The sequence below is a fragment of the Cololabis saira genome, chromosome 6, assembly GCF_033807715.1.
Source record: "Cololabis saira isolate AMF1-May2022 chromosome 6, fColSai1.1, whole genome shotgun sequence".
Classification (NCBI taxonomy): Eukaryota; Metazoa; Chordata; class Actinopteri; order Beloniformes; family Belonidae; genus Cololabis; species Cololabis saira.
In genome coordinates this window covers 38,544,956-38,559,564 of record NC_084592.1, presented here as the reverse complement: position 1 = coordinate 38,559,564, position 14,609 = coordinate 38,544,956, and the positions used below count along the sequence as shown (strand labels likewise).

General features: G+C 48.4%; 1 protein-coding gene across 1 annotated transcript in view; it reads right to left on the bottom strand.

Annotated features, from left to right (window-relative positions):
- The window catches only part of ttn.2 (titin, tandem duplicate 2), a 201,301-nt gene that overhangs the window by 80,632 nt on the left and 106,060 nt on the right, over positions 1–14,609 (bottom strand). Inside the window, exons 123-149 of the mRNA XM_061722952.1 lie at positions 13,985–14,108; positions 13,519–13,785; positions 13,067–13,164; positions 12,784–12,952; positions 12,367–12,636; positions 11,829–12,095; positions 10,956–11,234; positions 10,443–10,851; positions 10,193–10,317; positions 9,837–10,103; positions 9,134–9,403; positions 7,334–7,633; positions 6,542–6,844; positions 6,074–6,261; positions 5,875–5,989; positions 5,497–5,784; positions 5,256–5,407; positions 3,805–3,952; positions 3,257–3,556; positions 2,806–3,093; positions 2,428–2,724; positions 2,020–2,206; positions 1,819–1,934; positions 1,427–1,726; positions 1,008–1,307; positions 819–924; positions 55–251 (exon numbers count right to left, since the gene is read on the bottom strand). Coding sequence (XP_061578936.1) covers positions 55–251; positions 819–924; positions 1,008–1,307; positions 1,427–1,726; positions 1,819–1,934; positions 2,020–2,206; positions 2,428–2,724; positions 2,806–3,093; positions 3,257–3,556; positions 3,805–3,952; positions 5,256–5,407; positions 5,497–5,784; positions 5,875–5,989; positions 6,074–6,261; positions 6,542–6,844; positions 7,334–7,633; positions 9,134–9,403; positions 9,837–10,103; positions 10,193–10,317; positions 10,443–10,851; positions 10,956–11,234; positions 11,829–12,095; positions 12,367–12,636; positions 12,784–12,952; positions 13,067–13,164; positions 13,519–13,785; positions 13,985–14,108 — 6,130 coding nt within the window. The remainder of the gene's footprint in view (positions 1–54; positions 252–818; positions 925–1,007; positions 1,308–1,426; positions 1,727–1,818; positions 1,935–2,019; positions 2,207–2,427; positions 2,725–2,805; positions 3,094–3,256; positions 3,557–3,804; positions 3,953–5,255; positions 5,408–5,496; positions 5,785–5,874; positions 5,990–6,073; positions 6,262–6,541; positions 6,845–7,333; positions 7,634–9,133; positions 9,404–9,836; positions 10,104–10,192; positions 10,318–10,442; positions 10,852–10,955; positions 11,235–11,828; positions 12,096–12,366; positions 12,637–12,783; positions 12,953–13,066; positions 13,165–13,518; positions 13,786–13,984; positions 14,109–14,609) is intronic.

Genomic DNA, 14,609 nt, shown 5'->3' with positions numbered 1-14,609 from the left:
TGGAAAACAGACCGCCGGTGTGTAGCGGGTTCCTCGGCTTGTCGGTGAACCAACCTGTGGGATCCTCGATGGTGAGGATCTCGGTGGGTTCGCTGGCGTGTCCGGTTCCAGCCTCGTTCTCAGCAGAGACCTGGAACTGAACCTCCGTTCCCTCGATGACGTCTGTTACTTTGTACTTACAGTCTGGACCCGAAGTCTTTCCACATTTCACCCAGCGGGTTCCGAGCCGCTCCTTCTTCTCAATCACATAACTGGAGTAAAGAGGCACAAGGAACGAGAACAAAACTTGCTGTTAACGTCTTGACCTGTATAGTGCTTACGGTCACTGTTATTCCTGTTTGATTGAGGTAAAAACCGAATAAAAGCCATGTGAAAGAGGCAAAAACCACCGCTGATAAATGACGCGACCTTCGGCACCGACCTTTGAGTGAACTTTGATCAACCGATCGTCGGCAGGTGTGTGCACCTACTGTATTATAAAAGCAATCGTTTGGTTTGTTTGCTGGTCTGGAGCGTTCAAGCGTGTATTAACACAATGCCAAGAGGGAAAGACATCATCAGGGATCTTACAGAAGCTTTTTTTTAATTTTGTATGAGCTTGTACTAAAACTCACAAAAAAGACTCACTGTCATCGGATGTTTTTTTTGTGTATTTTTAAATAATAATGATTTAAAAAAATTGCTAGTTGCTAAGCTCTGCACGATGCGGCGTATATGTATTGGGAATACAAAATACTAACATGAATGACATAAAATAATAATAAAAACATTTTTGTTTCTGTGGTTTTTGCCAGAAAAGGTGAAAAAAGGAGACTCACTTCAAGATAGGTCTGCCCCCGTCTTTCTGAGGCGCCTCCCACTGCAGGTCCACGTATCTCTTGCTCACAGCGGTGACAGCGAGCGAGTAAGGTGGTCCAGGAGTTGCTGCAACAGGAATAAGCTCATCAGCATTGATACTGGGTCTCAGCTCCCTGCTTTAACTTTAACTTAGCTCCTGCCCTACGTACTGAAAGTGTCTTTGGCCAGCACGGAGTCCTCGAGCTCACAGAACGGCCCGACACCCACTGCGTTCTCCGCGGCCACGCGGAACACATACAGAGATCCGTCGTTGAGCGGTGTCACCGTGTACTTGAGCTCCTTGACCGTGGTGTCCACGGTCTGCCAGCCTTTGCGCCGGGCGTCGCGCTTCTCCACCACGTAGTTGGTGATGGGCGATCCTCCGTCACGCTCGGGGGCCGTCCACTTCAGGTCGGCACTGTTCCTGCTGATGCTGGTAACCTCCAACCAGCGAGGGGCCATAGGAGGGTCTGGGGAGGTTGAAAAAAAAAACAAAGACTTCCTTATGTTGTAATCATCAAATATTTTTTTACTTGAATTGTAAATCAAATCGTTATGCTGCTAGTTTCATCAGCTCCATATTTCTTACTGAGTCTCTCTTTGCAGAGCACAGGGTCGCTGGGCTCGCTGGGTTCGCTTTCACCAGCCACGTTAACGGCTCGCACCCTGAACGAGTACTCCTGTTTCTCCATCAGGCCCTTCAGGAAATACTCCAGGGGGCCGATGTTCTCTGCCACACGGATCCAGTCCATTGTTCCGCTTTTCAGCATCTCGATCACATAGCTCTCGATCTTCGCTCCGCCGTCGTGCTCGGGTTTAGTCCAATGCACGAAGCAGGAGGTCTTGGCGACGTCCTTCACTGTGGGTTTACCAGGAGGCCATGGAGGATCTAGAAGAGGGGCAACCATGACGGATTTATCATCCTGAGAGGGTTTTCACTGCTCGAACACAACAGATGTGAGATGAAAAACACATTGTTACCAATAGGATCTTTGACAAGGATTTGATCTGTCTCCTTGCTAGGCTTTCCAGCTCCAGCCAAATTCTCTGCAAGGACTCTGAACTTGTACTTCTTTCTGGTAGGGAGACCCTTGACTCTGCAGAGACAAATGTGTTACATCAATACTTAGAAACTCACCAAAGAAGCTCGGCGTTGAAGTCAACTCAAGCGCCAGGACTCACCTGAAGTTGGTGTCTTTAATGGGCAGCTTGTTGCATCGGATCCACTTGTCATGGTCCGGCTCGTATCTCTCCACCCAGTATCCTGTGATGGGGCTTCCTCCGTCCTCATCTGGCTCGTACCAGTTCAAAGTCACAGAGTCCTTGGCAATATCTGAGGGTTCCAGCTTGTAGGGGGCTCCGGGGGTGTCTGAAGACGAAACAAACGGTGTCAGATCAGACACAGCAGAGTCCTCAAATTGGATTGTTCTTTACCTCAAAGATGCATCCCTCAAATGTCTGATACCGAGAAAAGATTCACAAGACCTTCCCAAACCTGAACAACCTCCATAAAATCTCATCAGACCCAACTACAGAGACCCTCTGCTCTAAGCATCATTATCTCAGTCGTCACAAGGACATCAAACCTACCGAAGGGGTATCTGGCGGTGATGGGTGGGTGTTCAGAAGGTGGGCCGACACCAAACTGGTTCTCAGCAAACACTCGGAAGATGTAGTTCTTGAACTTGACCAGATCCACGGCTTTGTAGGTGGTCTGTTTCACAGTGGAGGACAGCCGGTGCCATATCTCGCTGTCAGCACCTCTGCGCTCCACGATGTAGTTGGTGACTTTGGAGCCACCGTCGTCACGAGGAGGATTCCAGGCCAGGAAGCAGGTCTCGTTGGTGATCTCGGAAATGTCGAAGGCAGCAGGAGGACCGGGTTTGTCTGTTTATGAGAAAACGTTTGACATGTAACTCTGCAGAAACTAAGAGACGGTACCTTCTCTCTGCTGTCCACTGGTCTCACCAAGGATGTTGACGTCCACTGTGGCGGTGGCACGGCCGCTGCTGTTGGTGGCCTCAATGATGTAGGTGGAGGAATCGTCTCTCTTGGTCTTGGTGATGGTTACGGTGGATTGTCCTGGTGTGGTGTCGATAGACACCCTGTCGTCCGGTTTGAGGACCAGGTCGGCCTTTGTCCACTTCACACGGGGCTCTGGCTTGCCCATCACCTCTGCAGGAAGTTCAATCTTACTGCCGGCTTTGGCGGTCAGGCCAGCCAGCAGCTTGGCATCCAGAAGAATCTCTGGAGGTTCTGTGAGGGCAAGATGAATGAGCAGATGTCAGAGTCTTATACATGATACTCAGTAGGAAACTGAATCTGGTGCTGGGTCTGAAACAGTCCTGTGGCAGTTTTTAATGTTTTTTTTAAGTCCTTATTCAGTGAAGTGGGAGAGATTTCTGGTCGTTAAGGATACCTTTAGGATCAACAGCCTGGATCTCATCAGTGGGCTTGCAGGGCTGGCTGGCTCCGAGTCGGTTCAGGGCTCGGACTCTGTATGAGTACCACTGGCCCTCGGTGAGACCCGTCACCGGGCACTTCAGCTCGGGCACCATGTCTCCGCACGGCTCCCACTTATCCATTCCTCTCTGGAGGCGTTCCACGTTGTAGCCTCGGATGCCGGTGCCGCCGTCGTACTTGGGCGGTTCCCAGGTCAGGAAGATGCCACTGGCGGACTTGTCTCTCCACTTCAGGTTCTCTGGGGGGTCTGGGACAGCTGGAGGGAGATTTGACAAAGTTAGACAAAGTTACTAACTCAAAATACAAAATATGTGTCCTGACTGGAGCTCCAGCAGGTGGAGGAGACCACACTGTTGAGACAAGTTACTTTAACTCAGGTGTCAAAGGAGATCTGCCAACAAAGAGAAGCATATATTCATCCACCTCCTCCTCTTCCTCCTCCTCATCACTTTATAGGAATAATAATTAAAAACATGAGACAACTGAACTGCTTCTCTGACTTACTGGCTGGAGAGGAGATGTTGACTGGCTCGTCGATGTACGCCGGCTCTCCAGGTCCACACTTGTTGCAGGCGGTGACTCTGAACAGGTACTCTTTCCCTTCAACCACATCGGTCACGGTGAACTCCAGATCCTGGATCCCTGAGGCCACCTGGGAGATGGTTTGATAGCATAATCACAGATTTCTTAACTTGCACTGAAACTTCCTCACATGACTGGCTTCATTGTCTTTTTTATTATTAAAAATATAATCTTAATTAACAGTGACCGTTACTTTAAAGGTGACCTATTATGGCATTTAATGTATATTTTAAACAGGCCTTGAATGTCTTAAAAACAATCTAAAGCTTATTTTTTCTACATAAATCAGAAATCCAGCCTGTGGGCCCTGTCACTAGTTTTACCGCTTCTAACCTCTTTTTCTGCGCCTCATTTTTAGGGAAGGGGGGGTATGATAATGAGGCTCTGTGCTGATTGGCTCCCTGAATGACGTGTAGCAGGGGAGGAGCATAAACCTCGCTCCGCCAGAGCAGCCCGAGCCTGTAAATAAATACAACACTGAATTTTCACAAATGGAAACTTTATTGTTAAAAAAATAAAATATGAGTTGTATATAAATAACATTTATGCACTATTTAAGCCGGATCTACCCGGCGGATGCGGAACGCTGCCCCGGAGCCACGCCGAGTGCCCGGGAGCAGCGCTGCTGGAGCAGCGCGGATCACCGCGGCTTTAACGGGGGAATCTGACCGGTTCCGACCGGCCGGGACCGCAGGAACCCGCCTGGACTGGTAGCAGGGACTCCCGGGGACCGACCAGCGGAATTTCCGCCGGATCTGCCCGGCGGATGCTGCGCGACAGGCGCCGCAACCGCACGGCGGGCGCACAGAGCGGTTCCGGGGCGCATCCGCGGCGCATCTCCCGTTACCGGGGATCAAACCGACAGATTTGCCTAAAAATCTCGGAGGGTGAAGCTGGTCCAGCCTGGGACAGACCCCCGAGGACCCAGCTCCCAGACCACCCGGGAACCTGGATGATTTAACCCGGATCCGCTCCGCCGCGGCGCCGCGTCCGACTGGCTGAAGGATGGACCGCTCCAGCAGCGGAGAGAGCTGGTTGTGGGCGTGGTTTCAGCAGCGGAGGCTGAACCTCTGGAAATCTACTCCCGTCGTGACGTCACGACGGGAGCAGATTTTAATCGGCTCAAAAAAAATCACGTGACACTGGGGGACTCTGTCCGGCGGGGGTCAGAGAGCTTGCAGAAATTCATGGTATTTTGTCTCCCCTGTGCTGGCAGGGTGAGGGGAGAACACTTTATATATGTTAAAACAAGAAAAAACGTGTTTTTCATAATAGGTCCCCTTTAAATGATCGCTTTTACTGTTGAGGACATTTCTAAGAAGACCATGTTATTGGTCATTGGCCAGATGTTTGAAATGCAGACTATGTAATACCTTGACCCAGGTCTTGCGGGACATGTCCCGTTTCTCCACCTGGTACCCGGTCAGAGGACTTCCTCCGTCATGCTCGGGAGCCTCCCAGGTCAGGTGGACGTGCTGCCGGGTCACCTCCAGGACCTTGAAGTCCTTGGGAGCGCTAGGTGCCGCTGCAGACACAAACAACGTGAAAATGGTACCATAATTCCACCCAAAGATTTAAAGTGGTTTTAAAACTGGATCAGTCTTCATGGCGTACCAATGACGTTGACCTCAATCTCTCCTGAGACGCTTGTGACGTCGTTCTCTAGATGCAGGACGTAGATGCCTTTGTCTGGGCGAACGCTGGGCGCGACACTTAGTTCTGTGAACGTTGATTTGGTCATCAGGGACACCCGCTCATCTGCGGTGGTCATCTCCTTGTCACCCACAGTCCACTTGGCTGTGGGAATTGGATAGCCGGAAATGGGGACTCTGATAGTCAGAGGATGAGGGACGATCACCTCGAGGCCGTCCCTGAAACCGCTAAGGTCAAAGCTCGGGCCGACTGGAGAGGAGAAGAAGAATGAGAACTGAGACCATGAGAGTACATTGAATCTGCACTGCAGATGTCCCTTCCTTTCCAAGTATGTCTCACCATGTGCATCATCAGCCAGCAGAGGTCCGATGATGTTGGACGGGTCAGAGACGCCGGCAGCGTTCTCAGCAAACACTCTGTAGTTGTACTTGGTTCCGTATTTCAGGCCAGACACCTGGAGCAAAAAGTAAAGGTGAGACATTTATACATACGAAAGTGAGAGCAAGGCAACAGGATGGATTTGGGCGGTTTTCTGCACCTTGTAGTGTAGGTCGGGGCAGAGGCGAGCGTTGCAGCGCAGCCACTTGTCGGCTCCGTCCTCGCAGCGTTCAATGATGTATCCGGTGATCGCGCTACCTCCATTCTTGAGAGGAGTCTCCCAGCTAAGCTCCACTGAGTTCTTGTTCTGGTCCTGCCAGGTCAGGTTCAGAGGGGGACTGGGACGTTCTGTAGGGCACAGAAACAAAATCACACATGTGAAAAAAGCAGATACTGCGAGTAAGGTGGTTCTGTGTGGAGGAATATGACTGAATGAACTGCAGGTTTTATGTTTGACTGTCTAATTGCCAAATATGAGTCACATTCGCTTCATTTTTTGCAGGAAATCCATTTTCCTTTAATTAACTTGAACCTCTCAAGTTGTGGCAGAGAAAATAATTCTCATTGAACATTTGTCAATGGTGATTGGAAAATAAGGAGTAAATGTGGGAATGCTTCGATCACTAACCGATGGGATCCATGATCTTGACAGGCTGTGAAGCAGCACTGGGCTTGCCGACACCAGCTTTGTTCTCAGCCCTGACTCTGAAGATGTACTCTTTGTTCTCAATGACGTCGTTGATGATGGCGCTGAGCTCGTCGGGCTTCGCCACCTGGACGGGCGTCCACTTCACCGACGTCCTGTCACGCAGCTCGATAATGTAAGAAGTGATTGGAGAGCCTCCGTCCGATTCGGGAGTCTCCCAGGAGACAGTGCAGCCAAACTTGCTGACATTTCCCACAATGACATTCAAAGGTGCATCCGGAACATCTGAAAATTAATAAATAAAAGACAGTTTACTAAACTGAGCAGTTCAAACATCACTGAATATAAAAACATGTCAAATCAAATTTGATCTACCACACATCTCTATTATTAAACCACTCTATTCTCATTTCTTCTATTATTTTGAATTATTATTCATCTGTTAATAAATTAAATCTATAGGACAGTCTATATTTGAAGTATCGTGAGACTCAAGGGTCCAAAATAATTAGCAGCTTAAAAAAAAAAAAACATTAATCCCAGAAGGGAATTTAATTTGTAATTAATTCATTTTAATCTGCAAACCAGTTAAACGTTAATAAGTACCTGCCATCGGCTGAAGTAATTGTTTCAGCAGGAACTCATGGTTACATTTGATGATGCCTCATTGAGATCTTATAAGCATTGTAATTACTTAAAGTACAGCAAAGTTGCCTCATGTGGTCCATAATGATAATACAATACAATGCATATTACTTTCACAGGAAATCTTACCAAACTTGTTCTTGGCTTGCACAGCTTTATCCGTCTCAACGAGGGGTCCACTGCCCACCCGGTTTCGGGCACACACTCTGAACAGGTAAAAGGAATCCTTATGCAGTCCAGTCACTGTGTATTCTGGACTCTCTGCGTGGTCGGTGACCAGTGTCCAAGTCTTTCGCTTGACATCCCGTCTCTCCAACACATAGGCGATGACTTTGCTGCCACCGTCACTCTCAGGCTCTTCCCATGCCAGGCTGACCTCACCGTCGGCGGTGTCGACCACCTGCAGGTTCTTCACAGGTCCAGGGACATCTGCCAAAAACAATTGTAAAGTCTTACTACAACAGACTTCTGATTCATATGATTATATCCAAAGGTCTGTTTTAATTACTTCCATTTGTCGTGAGATGTTCTAATATCCAGTCTTTGTATAAGTTGCAGTATTTTTGATCCTGTCGGCTTAAACACTGAGCTGTTTTCAGTTAACATGGATGACAAAGTGTTACGTGTACTAGTATGGGGGGGGCAGTTTGGTGTTTTCTCCTCTTTGCTCCTGCTCCTCTCTTTCTCCCTCCATTTCTGTCCCATACTCGCAGGTCCAGCCCATTCCCTCCACTCGGTTCCACCTCTCTCCACCGTTTGGGCCACCACTCAGCGGTCCCACCAATCATCTCAGCTCGTCACAATATATAAAGCCTGTGTCCTAACCATCAGGCTCTTCTCCTCCAGCTGCAACCCTCCTGTGCTCCAAACAGCCAACAGTCTAAGTAGTTTGTTCAGTTCTTAGTTTGTTCAGACCTCAGTTGAACTTCCCAAGCAGTACATTTTCAGTTGCTATCTTTTTCACTCAGTTCCTTACGGAGAAGGGACAGGGTAAGATGGGGTACCCTGTACACCTAGCATCACGTAGGTAACTTTCTGTTATATACACCAGGTTAGAGGTGAGTGCCACATGTTGTAACTTCTTTTTTTAGGTGGAGTAGGAAGTTTTGTTTTGGCTAAGTAGGTTAGATTTTATTGACTACAATTAGAATAGCATTGTTTGATTGAACTCTTTATTTGGCACCACCAGTCCCTTCCCTTAACCTTTTGTGTTGTTGGATTTTCAGTTGCTGTAGTTAATAAACAAGTCTTTTCTGTTCACTTTACCCATTTGTCAGTTTCCATCTCTTTCATTTTTGGGTATACACATGTTAATGTCCCTATCGAGCTAATTACCACCACCTTGGGACATTACACAAAGTGTTGAGAACAAGTGGAGGGACCAGTTCCCTGACTGTTTCCTCATCTCAAAGTTTCAACCCCCTGAGACTGGTTGATTCTTTACTGTTTTTTTAACACTCTAAAACCATTGTAAGAGCAGATTACAAGGTGCTGATTGGCTGATGTGTGATGGCAAAACCTATTTAGTCCGTGAACCTTTGATGGCTCAACAGGTGTGTTTCCGACTGGCAGGAGGAAACAGTTTTCGACCGCACGCACGCATGTACGCACGGATTGACATGCAGTACCAGGCTGATGTTTGTATGTAACTGGAAAACTGAACTACGCGAGTGTAAAATAAAGGAATATTGTGCATCGCAAAGAAAGTTGAAATGGACATTCATTCATCATGCACCTGGCATAATTAAAGTAAGCGCGTCAAAAAGGTTCTTCCGTCGAAATACACCTCAGTGGCTTAAAGCGTTGGCTTGGCTTCTACAACCATTATTAAATCTTGGTTGTGGTTGTTGCCTTTACATGACATTTCCTCACTGGAGGTTAACTGAAATGACCATTAGTGTACCTGCCCTTTCCAGCATGTAAACTCACCAATGACTTCCAGGTTGATGAAGGCTTCTCCTTCTCCATGTTTGTTCTTGATGATGATCTTGTAGCGGCCCTGGTCGGACTTCTTGGGGTCCGTGAGCTGGTACTCTGTGCGGTCGGCGGAGGTGTGGATGTGGTCTTTGGACAGACTCTGGTTGTCATACAACCAGTCTGCCTCGGCCACTGGGTAGGCAGTGTAGGGGACGGCCATGACGATGGGCTTCCCTGCGTCTATGATGTAGCTCTGGTCGGTGGTCTTTATTTGAGGTCCAGCTGGAAGAGGACAGGGAGGAGAGGAGATGCTGTCAGACACAAAACAGTTCTGAAGACATCTACACAACAGCACAAACTTGTGTGCCGTGTTTTAATTTCATATTTGTCCTGAATATAGTCTGGAGGAAGAAGGTCCGGCTTTCTGATGAGATTTCTGTGCTCACGAGTTTCATAGACAGAGGTGAGCATCCACTCATCTTGGTCAAAGGTTTTTCTCTAAAGCATACAGACAAGACCTGCAGATAAGGTCACATTTTGGGGGTAAAATATTAACTTTAATGCCTTTGCTTCATTTTTACTCTGGTAATGATACCTAGTGACTCCTTGCAATCAAGTTCAATATTAACATCGGTCTGGAAAACGTCCTCATGTTTTTATGGACAGAGGATTGCTGAAAGGTGAGGACCCTTCTTCTTTCTTTCTCAGCTCTCACCTGCCAGCTCCAGCTTGGCTTTGGCGTCCTTGTCTTTGACGATGATTCTGTACTCCCCCTGATCTCTGGGCCTGATCTCGCAGACCTGCAGTCTGTGGAGCTTCCCTTCACTCATCATCTGGTACTTGTCTCCCTGGACGACCGTCATGTTGTTCCTCAGCCACTTCACCTCCTGTCGGTCCTTGTTGAGCTCCACCTCGAACACGATGTCCGAGCCTGGAGGATCGAACACGTCCTGAGGCGGCCGGACGATCTCCACTGGGATCTCTGCGGGACGGACAAAGGTTCATGGAGGTTAAGTTTGAAAAGGGGACAGAACTGGACGCCGCCGGTTGTGGGATTGGAGGAATCCTCACCTTCAACAAAGAGCCTGGCTCTGGACTTCTTCTCGTCCACACCGCAGGCATATTCACATTCGTCATCGGGTCTGCACTCTTTGATAAGCAAAGTGCAGTTCTTTCCATCTCTCGAAAACGTGTATCTGGGAGAAGAAGCGGCAGGTTATTGTGTTGGTGTTGTCGTGGGGGGATTCAGACTGATGCTACTGGTTCTTATCCTGTCACAATAACAACAATGAACAGACTAGAAGAGTCCAGTTTGACGTACCTGGGTCCTTCTCTGATCTCGCGTCCATTCCTGTACCACTTGACTTCAGCTTTCTCTTTGGTCAACTTGCAGGTGAACTCTGCGTCCTCAAACTCTACGATGGTCTGGTCCTTAAGGTGCACGCCGAAGTCGGTCGGCGCCTCGCTGATAATCAGCTCCGCAGCGGACTTGTTGTCTCCGGCCACGGCGGTGTACTCGCCCTCGTCGGCCAGCGTGCAGTCTTTAATGGTCAGCGTGTGCTTGTCTTTGTCAACTCTGTAGACGATGCGTTTGCTGAGGCTGATCTCCTCACCGGCCTTCATCCACTTCAGCGTCGCATTGGGCCGGTTGACCTTACAGGAGAAGCTGATTGTCTTTTTCTCCTGGGTGTCGATGTCCTCCAGAGGAACCACGATCTTCAGACTCTCCTCTGAACAACACAGAGTTAAAATGTCATCAATCCTGAATGATTATAACATACTCAGTTCTGGTGTTACCGTGGATGTAAATAGGAAGCTCCTCCGACCCACCCACCTTTGACAGTGAGGTTGCAGGAGCTTTTGACATGCTCTCCTCTGTGATTGGTCAGGTTGATGCAGTAGTTGGCCTCGTCGCCCTTCTGAGCCTCTTTGATTCGGAGCGAGAAGACGTTGTCCCTCTGGACCATCACGTGCTTGCCGCTTTCAAACAGCGTCTCGTCGTTCTTCAGCCACTTGGCCTTGGCGGCCTCGTCGTTCACCTCGCAGTTCAGGACCACCTCATGGCCCTCTTGACCTTCCATGTCCTTCAGAGGAGTGATGATCCTCAGTTTCTCTGCACAAAACACACAGATGTTAACGAACATACCTTTTGCAGTCTTTACACTGATGTTTCAGTGTTCACAGCCTAAAGTGGGTCCAGGACCGTTTTCTTTGGCAGAGGGTAACTTTGCATTGTGAAAAAGGAAAACACAGGGTTCTGAAGGCAGTATAAGCTGCTCTGAACCTCTGTGTACTTCTTTGCATCCGTGCTGCCACCACAGAAGCAGAAATACACTTTTCCAAGCACAAAGTCTGGATGGTACTTTGGTCTTTGGACCAGAACACACACAGCTCGTGTGTTTTTCGTTGTATTTGACCAGTCGTTTCCTCTCCATGAAGGTCCATCCCAGATGCCTCTGAGCTCAGGGATGATGATGCAGCTTCTAGATTAACTTTACATGAGGATCCTTTTTTTGCATGATAGTTACTGTTACCTGGAACACTTTATACTCTCAGCAGAGAAATAAAGGTCAAAGTAAATGTTGTTTTTCTGATTTGGTGTTTGTAGAATCCAACTGATATAAATGTGTTTTGTATCAGGATTAAAAAGATTTCTTCAAGGAATTTAGCTGTTAAAAATCAAAGGGAGCCTGTGGGTGGGACCTACCTTGCACAGTGAGGTCGGCGCTGGCTCTGGTTGTCCCGATCACCACTGTGTAGCCGCCCTCGTCTTTGGGCTCACAGTCCTTGATGACCAGAGTCCGCCTCTTGCCGTCACTAACCATCTGGTATTTGTCTCCTTCCTGCAGCTCCTCGTTGTCCTTTATCCATTTGACTTCAAAAGTGTCCTTGGAGACGGTGCAGCTGAACTCCGCCTTATGGCCCTCCACCACCTCCTGGTTCTGAGGTCTGGAGATGAATTCGGCAGCCAGTTCTGCAGCGGGAGATCAGACGGTCAGGTTTTAGCGCGCTCATGAGTGTCACTTACCTCTGACAGAGGTCAAGGGTCAAGGTTGGGTAAAACATTAGAGCATTTGGTTTAACCCGATCAAATGTGCATTTAAATATACATAAACAAAAAGAAACACCATACGGTCTGTGTTTAGAAAGTACAAAGACTGATATAAACAGATGATAATACTGCAGTTCCCGGGTTTTACTGCACGTTCCATGCACTTCAAGAACCTGTACGTTCACATCCATACCGTTGATTTTCAGATTTCCAGAAGTCTTGTTGCTGGGGCTCAGCTGGCAGGTGTACTCTCCAACGTCGCTCATTTTCAGGTCCTGGATGAGGAGGATCCTCCTCTTTCCGTCAACAATCTGGTCATAGCGGCCGCCCTCTGGCAGCTCCTCTTCTCCTTTGTACCATCTGACGTCAGCGCTGGGTTTGGAGACCTCGCAGATCAGCCTCACGCTGTCCGTCTCCGTCCCCTCCACGTTGGATAGGTTCTTGGTGAACCTCGTCTCCTCCTCTGCAAAGAACACGGGCAGACAAAGCCGGTCAGATATCTGTGATGGTCCACAGACTCTGGTCAATGACACTGGCAATAACACCACGTCTGACCAGATGGGGGTACGCACATCTGCTGAAGTTTAAAGTTTGGGTCTCTGATTCTTACCGACAACAGTAAGCATGCCGGAGGATTTGGAGGTCTTTGCGTCACACTCATATTCAGCCTCATCATCAAACACAGACTTGTGAATGATGAGGATGTGCTGGCGGCCTTGGATGATTATTTCATATTTCTTCCCCTTCCTGATTTCACTTCCGTCCTTAAACCAGCGGACCTGGAAAAGATGAGAGAGAAGAGGTGTTTGAGGGGCTAAAAATCTAGAAATCCCCAGAATGCTGCTTGGCTGAGGGCTTTTGTGGACCACGAGCCACGGAGGAGGAGGGCTTACTTTGGCGTTCTCTCTGGAGACTTCACATTCAAACCTGGCAGATTCCTTCTCTTTGACCTCAACGTCATGGAGTGGCGATGAAAACTGCACATGTGGATCTGTAAACACAAAGAAATTAGATTTCTAGCCGCCCAGTCATTTAGTCATTGTGTCTGTACTGGTGGGTTTCTGTGGCCATTTCTAATAATTGACGGGTAAAGATGCGCATACTACGAGAGTGAGCTGACTTGCATCATAAACCACGCCTTATTAGTCTTTATGAATTTGCATCAACATTGAGTAATTTTCCTCCTAAAAGAGTTCCTTAATCAAAAAAATCTACTCCCCAAACCTTCAGGAGATGCTTTGGTGTTTAAAGAGCCTCTAAAGGTCCCTGAGATGCTCTAAAATCACTACTGCCAGCCTCTTCTAATCTAATGATTGGCTCATTTCTGCCTTGCTGCTGCACTCACGTTCCACATTGAGGAAGCAGGAAGTCTTGAAGTCTTTGGCGTCACAAGTGTAGGTCCTGGAGTCGTCCAGGGTGCAGTCGTGGATAAGCAGCGTTCTCTTGCAGCCATCAACGATCATCTCATACTTCTTGGTTTTGCGGATATCCTGTCCGTCAATGAACCATTGTACTTCTGCGTTCTCTCTGGACACCTCGCACTCGAGGGTTGCAGTGGTCTCCTCCTCCACCGTCTGGTCCTCCAGAGGCTTTGAGAACTCTACCGGCGGCTCTGAACGAACAAAGCAACACACGGCAGTTTAGTTTCTGCGCTGTGTCAGCGGTCCCCGACTGGCCCTCAGACCGTCGCCAGGAAGAACCAACACAGTTGAATAAACTCAAACCCAAAAACTTGTATGACACTTAGAAACCCCAACGTTCTGACGAAGTGTTAGACAGGCGTCATGGGTCCAGGAGGATCAGCGTCTTACCTCCGACGATGAGCCTGGCGTCGGTTTCAAAGTCTTTGGCGGTCAGCTTGACTTGTCCCGCTTCCTTCAGCTGAACGTCTCGCACAGTTACGCTGTGAACTTTACCGTCTACCTTCAACACCACCTGCAGGGCGAAAGAGCCGGTCAGATTCACCGCTCTCCGGCGCAGTTTGTCACATTCAGTGTCACCTTATTGTCTACATGACTCTCGTCGGACTACGGTTTTGATGTCGGTGTGGAGGAGCGGGATTTTGGGTGTCTTTCAGGCCCACGAACAGAATAAAAGGAGGTTGATGGAAATGTGTGTTTCTGAGTGAGAATGTTTCCATCCACCCATCACATTACGTGGGATCTTTCTACCCATGATGCAGCAGGAGGATGAATTTCTGTTCCCTGAATGTTTCTGGACTGATCAGAAATTGTCAAAATAGCAATTTCATCATTAAAAAGTGTCTGAAGTTGCTGCCAATGGCTTTGCTCAGAGGTTTATGCAAACCTCACAAAATCTGGAGGTCGAGCCTTGCAGGGACCCAGATCTAACAGAGGTTGGAGGTTTTACCGTCCACAGTTCATCGATTCACTGTTTACCAACGTATACAACAAGAAAAGGACGTATGCAGCAAAC